The 8,892-nt window shown below is 35.0% G+C and overlaps 1 protein-coding gene across 1 annotated transcript; it reads left to right on the top strand.

Moving 5' to 3' along the window:
- The first annotated feature begins 4,173 nt into the window (after window positions 1-4,173).
- On the top strand, window positions 4,174-7,957 carry LOC149556617 (UV-B-induced protein At3g17800, chloroplastic-like). Its single transcript, XM_089831020.1, has 4 exons — window positions 4,174-4,242; window positions 4,355-4,474; window positions 6,302-6,591; window positions 6,721-7,957. Exons 1-4 carry the CDS (start codon window positions 4,219-4,221, stop codon window positions 7,526-7,528), a joined length of 1,242 nt encoding a protein of 413 aa, XP_089687146.1. The 5' UTR covers window positions 4,174-4,218; the 3' UTR covers window positions 7,529-7,957.
- The last annotated feature ends 935 nt before the right edge of the window (window positions 7,958-8,892 follow it).

The raw sequence follows: 8,892 nt of genomic DNA, 5'->3' as shown, positions 1-8,892 counted from the left end.
GTCAAGCATCATGCTTGAAGTGGACTTCTCTAGCATGGTAGTCTTTGTGTTTCCATGTTGTGTTTTCCCCTGTGATGTATTATTTTTTTTTTATCTCGTCTAGGTTACTTTAGATGATTCTTCATGCATGTTCCCTTGTATAGTCCACTTGGATGCTTGCAACATGCTATAATTGATTATTTTTGGTCTCTGAGTTATTGGCCCAAAAATACTCTTCTTTGTATCTCTTACATGACTTTTTCTCCATTATTTTATAGTTATAATTCCTTTAGAGAATGATGGCATTTAATACTTGATATAATATTACATATTATCATATGATCATACTAACCCCAAAATTAGTAGATCCCTTTGTGTTTTCTTTTTTTCATATTTTTATTTCCCTTGAAATGCTCTCTTTTTGGGGAATTTTATAGTCAAACATTTCAAATGGATACATGTATGCTTATTTTAAATCTATTGCTCTTGTTTATGTGTTCTCAATTTCTTTGATGTGGGGGAATACACTCTACTCACTTATGCACACATGCACTTTGGCAATTTGGTTTCCTCTACTGAACTATTGAAAGTTTATGAGGGCTTGATCTTTGTTGTTCTTTTGGATCTCTCTTTGGAATACTAATAGTTTGGGAGGCTTGATCCTTACTTTTGATTCGTCTTTGGATTAATAATAGTCTGGTAGGCTTAATCATTTTTGTTTGATCCTTCTTTGGACTTTTGACATTTTGGGAAAATTGATCTTGTTTTTATCCTTTAAGGACACACAAATCCTTATGCACAATTCATATTTGTATTCTTCTTTTGTGACATGGAGTTTTTATGGGAAGGAGTCTTTTGGATGGATTGACTAGCATACCACACACACTTGCTAGACCATGTAGTTCATATTTGATGGGTTGACTAGTAGCTCACACACTTTCTAGATCATTTAATGGCATCTCTTGTTGCAACACACCTTTCTTTTTTCTTGTAGTTCACAATAAGGAACACAAACCTTATTGGGCTAGTGGCTACACTTTTTCTCATCAACATCTCTCTTTTTAGGATTTTGGATATGATGTAGAATCAAGTCTATTGGGGGCATGATGGTTTCTTTGTCTCCTTAGTCATGATGAGATCGACTTTGTCTTCTTTTGATCTACTTTATCATGAGTTTGAGGTAACTCATACTCCAACTAAAGTGGGGACTAAATGTACATCTTAAAATGGAATCACCCATCATTTAAGACCTTTTATCGTGCATCCTTTAGTGACCTTATGGACCATGGATGGATTCATTCTCAGTCATATTTTTCTCCTATTTCATCTAGTTTCTTTCATTTTCATCACTACAGTTTCTACGATCTTGAGGTTAGCTCCTTGTGGGCCAACCCTAGAATAACTTAACTCAAGTCAACTTGTTCTGGAATAAGTCAACCTAAGTCAATTAGTTATATAAGGAAGCCTATGTACCTCATTTTTGCATCATGAGGACATGAACAAGACATCTAAGCAATTCAAGCATTCAAGAAAAGTAGATTTCCATCAAGCATTCAAAGATTCAAGGATCCTTTGTGAGAATTTCTTCTTCGAGATCTAGCATTTTGTTGGCCATCAAAGGAGGAGATCCACATTGAATAATTCACCATCTTCTTCATTTATGGTCATATACATCCATGGCTCCATGATAAGGTTTTGGTAGATCCATTGCATTTGTGGAGATTTCTTATATCTTTAATTACAAATTCAACATTGACAACACACAAACATTGTAAATCGTTATTGACAAGGGTTTCTTTAGGTAAGGTGAATACTTATATTTGTCTTGATTTCCTTTCATGTTTTAAATTTCAATTTCAAGGTTGATTCCTAAATCTAGGGCTTGACCAAGGCAAACCTTCATCAAACCAAAATAAAACTATCTGAATTACAACCACAAATTTGAAAACTAATCACTAAAACATTTTACAAGAAGTTGGGTTGACTTCGCTACTATGTCCTAGGAACATGTCCATCTTCCCATAAACTGTCCAGACACTTTACCTCTAGGTCAACATCTTCTTGGAGGATTGAAAAAAATAAAAAATTTCCAAGTTTTCCATTATGATTGTGAATTCGTAGTCCAAAGTTTAGTCACAGGTTCCCACGATTTTCAAAAAGAAAAGACATATTCCCTTGCACATTTTAAGGTGAGTACTTTATCATTTATTTTACTTTTTTGTTTAGACCTATTTTTGTAGCTTAATTGGGTCGATTGCATATATTTAGCGCCTATATCTAGCTTACTCTTCTCATTTCATCATTTAGTTCAATTTCACATTTACATTTATACTTCTTTAATCGAATTAACATTGCATGGAAGATGACTTGCTTGCATACTTTCTTGATGTAATTTGGGTTTAGCATTGGCATCCCTTTCTTCCTTTGAGTTTTGTTAATCTAACTTGGATTATATTGAGATTTGTGTTTGGAAGCCCCTCTTTCGTTTGTATTTTTGAATGTTAGTGTAGAAGTGGTTAGTTAATAAATTCATCTCACATAGTTTACATTGTTAAATTCATTGACCTCTATTTCACCCCTAAACAGGGAAAAGTCAATAACATATATCAAACCATGTTAGAGTAAATATTGTTTACTCTTGCTTATGTTTAACTTAAGCACAATTAGTTGTTTTCATTTGCAATGGGCATTGTTATTTCCACCTGGTAGTTCTTTCCACCTACTCTTGAATGTTACTAGGACACATGTCCTATTTTGTGTCCATTGTATTTTCCCTTGCCTTTATAACGAAGTTATTGCAGTCTTCTTTACCATCAAACTATTGGTATTTCTTATTGCATCTCATTTTCTAGTGACATTGGTTGTCTCCAGGTGATTTATGCCTTCATCAGAAAACCCAACATGGAATATTTCACCTCTTCCTTCAAGACCTTCTACCTAAATGATATGACTAAATGTAAACTTTTGTAAGGATAATGTCCAACCATTTCATTTGAGATTTGAATGCTATAACATGTATTTTATTTAGATATTAGACATTCTTAGTGGGATTAGAAGAACCATCAAACAAAGACTAAAACATCCCTATGTACAACAAACCGCCCCAAAAATATGTAACCAACCTTTGATCCTAATCAATTGAGTATATTACAAACAACTTGTGTAAAGACATTACAAATGAAAGAACCTAAGAGATCTATATCCAATATAACATTCTCGCTAGAATGAGAACATCTTGAAATACATGTACATCACCAATCATATCCAAAATTAGAATATCTCTAACATTATTATTTTTAACAGAAAATAGTACAAGAATCATTCCAAAATTCTTTTTTTTTTTAATATTTTAAACTGTTAAATTATCCCAAATTCTTTTTAGAATATAATAAAACTTTATTTTTTATTAATATATATGTATACACACTTCTCTAGACTTGTCCCTCTTAGGATGACAGCGTCTTCAATACATCTACATGAATGACCATGTTCAAAATTAGACAATCCCTAAAATAATATTAAAACTACAACTTTACTATTTAAAATAGAAAAGACGGAAAGACCATTTCAAGATTCCTATTCTTAATAATATTTTTATACTGTTTGAACTGTCACAAATTAATTAAGAAGTATATTTAAACTTTGATATTAGTCATAAATCCTAACATAATAAACTACTAATATTTGTTGTTTTCCACTTAATCAATCACTTTCGAGTGTAATTTTTAAATAGATACAAGGTGGATCCACTTCTAAGTGTTCTTACTAACACGCTAGACAAAATGGACTTTCCCTCATCACAGCAATAAACCATTAATAAAAATATAAATCGTCTTCTTATTATGCCGTAATACAAATGCTATGTTCGAACAAGGCATCTCGTACTTTCTTTAAAAACTCATAATTATTATTTTTTGTGTGAAAACTGCTTTCAATCGCCGGCATTGGAGAACAACAGTCAGTAGTCAACATCTGCAAAACGCCAAAGTGAGCGGATCTTGAATTAAATAAAAAATCAAGGACATTTTTTTATTCATCAAATTGGGATTAAATTCTGAACAGCAGCACAGCACTCTGGCGATTGCCACGTCTCACACGTTAAACCACATTGAAAAAAATTGTGGTCTACAAGTGCACGCACCTTCTGGAAACAATACGGACGATAAATAGTCCTTCGTATCGCTGATAAGTCTCGAGACATTTTGTGAATCAGGGAATTGTATCGGCAGATTGGTAGCCATGTCGTCTGCAGTTCAGTGCCGGGTAAGCATTCAGTTCTTAATTTTTTGTATCTTCGTTATGGTAGTTCTGGAATCGGTATGGAGGGTTTTGAATGCGTGTTCCTGTTTTCTGATTTTGTTTGGTGGGAATTCAGGTTTTTGATCTGAAAATGCAAGGTCTTGGCAGTGGAGTTGTTAAGGCCGGCTGTCATCTCAGTAACAAGGGATGTGTAGCGGTACACCTAAACTCTGGTTTTACTCATGCCCCTTTGAAGGTAGATACCAATTCTATTTGTTTTTCTTTTCTTTTCCTTAAAACTGGATGTATCATATAGTGAGAATGTTAAGTAATTTTTAATTTTAAAATTGTTTAGAAAGAATTTTGCCTAAATAGTTGTGATACTGTAGAGTCACGCCCACACCCAAGCAATTTATCTTTGTTGGGGTTTGAAATTGCTCAATAACCGTCATGATCCCATGAACCTTAGATTAAGTTAGTTATTTTAAATTTATTGAAAACTTCTGTATTTGACTTTGTAAATTGAAAAATCTTCAGCAGCTCTCTCACTTTTAAGGAATTTGAACATTCTGCCGTTCGAAAAAAAATTCATAAATTTTATTTATCTTATCTGATAATTGTTAGGATCTTTGAACAGTTTGTTTTATAAAATATGAAATTCTGAGGATAGCTACTAATCTTTGAGATTTTCGTCATTTTGCTGGAATATGTTTTTTCGAAAATTATCAAATCTTTGGTTCCTTTGCTACTTTTTAAAATTTAGAACATTTTGCAATAATCTGCCTTTTAAAAGATTAAATCGTAGCTTAGCTGCCAGTTTTTAGGACTTTTAACATTTTTTCATAACTTTAGTTTCTGAGTAACCATTTTACTTAATTTATATTTTCGGTTAGCTGCCAATCTCAGCAGCCAATGCAAGATTATTTTTAGCCCTGTTCAGGATTTGAATCCTTCAGGGGACTACCTGCATCAAAGTATTGTGAGTGATAAAACCTTGCCCCCATGCGGCAGTATATGCACGGTTCATGTTTACGGAGTCTTCCTATGTAACGTTTTGATTAGGGAAAAAAGTAAAGTGAAACTTTTTCCTATTCTAATGGAGAAGCAGCTGTTTAAACTTTAAACACTAATAATAGGAAATAAGCATGCCTCATGTCTGCGCCATTATTTTCCCTTCGCCACAAATATTGTTAAAATTTACATATAAAAATATCATTTATGAGTGGTGCTTAAAAATAAGTAGCAAATTTTGCAATCTGTGGGGTCTCTGGCGCCTCAAATTTCAGCAGCTAACATAAAATTGCGTTTGGATAAAATTGTTCCAGTCGAAAGATTTTTTCAGTTCCTTGGTAAAAACTTTAATGTCAGTGAAATAATTTAATGCAAGGTATATGCCATTCAGGCTAAACAGTTAAGAGGCCTGGATTTATGCAAGGTTTTTAATTGAGATAAAGCAGCTATTCAGATGGAATTCGAGATTTTTCTGAAGCCTGAGCACTTTTTGTTAATGTTGTCTGGATCCATGCTTGATTCTTTTATGTTTGTTTGGCCTTATATATTTAGCTGAGCATTTTTTGAGAGCATACAAAACCTTTTTGAGTCTGTAAGCCGTTTTGGATCCTTAAAAGAGCTAAAACCCATCTAGTCGATCTATGTAAACCTCTTCTTCCAGATCACCATATATTTAGCTGAAGGCACATGCCACTTATGTTCTAGAATTAGAGATGTCTTTAACTTTGATTTGGTTTTTGAGGGGGCAAAGATCAGGGCTCAAACAGATCCTAATGACTAGATTGCTTGAAAAATGAGAACTAAGGTCATTTTAATCTTGTTTCTGTGACACAATCTTGCATTTATAATTCCGATTATCATTTTCTGTGAGTTCAAGTTTGTCTTTATATTGACTTTGCGTATATGACCCATCTATTGTGAATAGTGGTTCATAGACTCTATGCCTAGGAAGCCCGAATGGTATACTTCGCACTCACAGCATCAGGTGATGCTCACACACACGAAACAGTATTGTACTGAATGGCCATCCTTATTCTTATTTTTGATGTTTCCCTTGCCTTATAAATTACAGTTTTCAGTACCATGCATGCAATGGAGACAGTTATGTGCATTCTCAAAGAGAAGAAAAGAGCATTCTTTGGTTGTTAGAGCTGGTGGAAACCCAGGGGAAACTAGTAAACCTATTGCTCCTCTTCAGATGGAGTCACCTACTGGTCAACTTCTTTCTCAGCTTTTAAAGGACCATCCTCATCTTCTTCCTGCAGCAGCTGAACAACAGTTGGAGAGCCTTATTGCTGATCGTGATGCAGCTGCTCAACAGGAGCCTCCCACAACATCGGGCACAGAACTTGTTTTATACAGGTTAGTTGAATGCTTTGTATTCTAATGTTCTAGAAGCAGTATGGTATTTGAATGTCACATCTTGCTTTCCGTTTGGCTCAATATTTTCGTATTGAGAAGCCTGAGTTTGGGTTTCGTCGGAGTTTTTAGGAGGATTGCAGAGTTGAAGGCTGCAGAAAGGCGAAAGGCACTTGAAGAAACACTTTATGCTCTTATTGTCCAAAAGTTTATGGATGCTGGGATTTCATTGATATCAAGTGTTTCTGAGGCTGATCCTGTTACTGGTAGAGTGGATACATGGCCTAAGCAAGACCACAAGCTTGAGAGGGTGCATTCTCCTGAAGCCTTTGAAATGATCAAGAATCACCTTTCCCTTGTTCTTGGGAATCGCTTGTTAGACACAAATGCTATCGCTCAAATCAGCAAGCTGCGAGTAGGACAAGTATATGCAGCTTCTGTTATGTATGGATACTTTTTAAGAAGGGTGGATCAACGTTTTCAACTCGAGAAAAACATGAAAATGCTTCCTTTTGGATCAAATGAAGAAGGTGATGTCAGCAATATTCGTGCAGATGAATTTAAGGTTGGTGACTTGCCCCCAGATGTCACATCAGCATCAGTGCGCGGTTCAGAAAATCCTACAGGATCACAATTCAGTAATGTTAGTCATTGTAAGTTGAGAGCATATGTGGTATCTTTTGATCAAAATACATTGCAGAGGTATGCTACAATGAGGTCAAAGGAAGGAGTCGGTATAATTGAGAGGCATTCTGAGGCCTTGTTCGGAAGGCCTGAGATCCAGATTGTATCTGGGTCAGCAGCAGCTTCAAATGACGAAGTCATTCAGATAAGCTTTTCGGGCTTGACTAGCCTGGTGTTGGAGGCTGTTACTTTTGGTAGTTTTCTTTGGGATGTTGAAAGCTATGTTGATTCCAGGTACCATTTTGTAACAAATTAGGATATACTGTGTTGCATTACAAACTGTAAACAAGAGGATAATACCCTTAATATCTCTGTAAGCATTGGCAGAGTTATATCGGCCAGATTAATGGCTTGTTTTGACTTTATGGGGCAACTCTGAACTGTACAAAGAAATGCTCCCAATGCTGCTTTTCATTGTATTCGATAAGTTGTCCCCAAGAGGTTGCCCCCGTAAATATCTCAAGTAGTGATCAGCTTGAAGGGGCTTCCCCTAATTGACATATTCTTTCAAACAATCAATATGATGCTAGCAACTAAAATGTTTCAATATACCCTGTCATTGGAAAAAAAATTTCTAGCTAAGAGGTGATTATTGGCATTTCCTTTAATGGATTGCTCACTGTAAGACAGCATGATGGAAGAAATTTATATAGGCTGTATCAATATGCATTTGAATTACGATAAATTCATTCTATCCTAGTCAATTGAAGTTGTTCCCTTATAATTTCATGGAGTGATTCACGTATGGTGAATTGTTATGAGAAGCAATCAAGTACTTCATTCTTTTAAAATATGAGATGTTCATCGTGTTTGATTGTCTTCTCAAGATCTTCATGAACATGGTGCAGTTTTAACCAATATTATTGTTTTCTAACAAGTTGAACCTTAATGAAGTTATGAATTTTATCATCTTTCTTGAATAATTAGTAGTAAAAAATTTCATCCACAACCAAAGCAGCAATAAATATCCTCTATCATTGGCTGGATTGCAAAGCTGCTTGGATACGTTTTTTCGTCTGCAGGGAACACCATGTGACAACATCCAGCCTTTCCTCACCATAGAATGCAATGAGTATGCTTAGTTCTGGGCAAAAATTCCCCTCGTCTATTTAGGATTGACATCTGGTTGGAGAAACTATCAAATGTGGAAAACTCAGCTTCGTTTTGTCCACTAGTATCACATTCTATTACAAATTGCAAAATGAAACTGCATCGTATTCTGGTAGAAGAAATTTGAGCGGTGTTTTTTGTAGGTTTTCTGTAACCTTGTGAGACATGCATATGGCGGACTCAAACAAGTACTCTTCACTCCTTATACACTTTCTTGTCTTGGCTGACAGTAAGAGCAGGGTCACCAAGACAAGGCTAGTGCATGTACCCCAGTTTTATTTCCTTCTATGTATAGAGAAGTAAATTCATATATACGTAGAGACTATTTGGCAACAAGCGATTTTGAGGGCATTGTGGTTTCTTCTGCTGAAGATTATTTTTCTTACCTGAGATTGCTACTTGGTCATTTTAGTGAAGGGCAGCTCCGTGTAAATTTCCTTTTTTTTCGGTTATGGAAAGAGTGAGTGCTTTTAATAAAGTTTATGAAGCCAAACTGTCAATGGGACTTAT

This window comes from Cupressus sempervirens, chromosome 5, assembly GCF_028749045.1.
Source record: "Cupressus sempervirens isolate cs-2001-9-10 chromosome 5, ASM2874904v1, whole genome shotgun sequence".
Classification (NCBI taxonomy): domain Eukaryota; kingdom Viridiplantae; phylum Streptophyta; class Pinopsida; order Cupressales; family Cupressaceae; genus Cupressus; species Cupressus sempervirens.
This window is presented reverse-complemented; position numbering and strand designations above follow the sequence as displayed.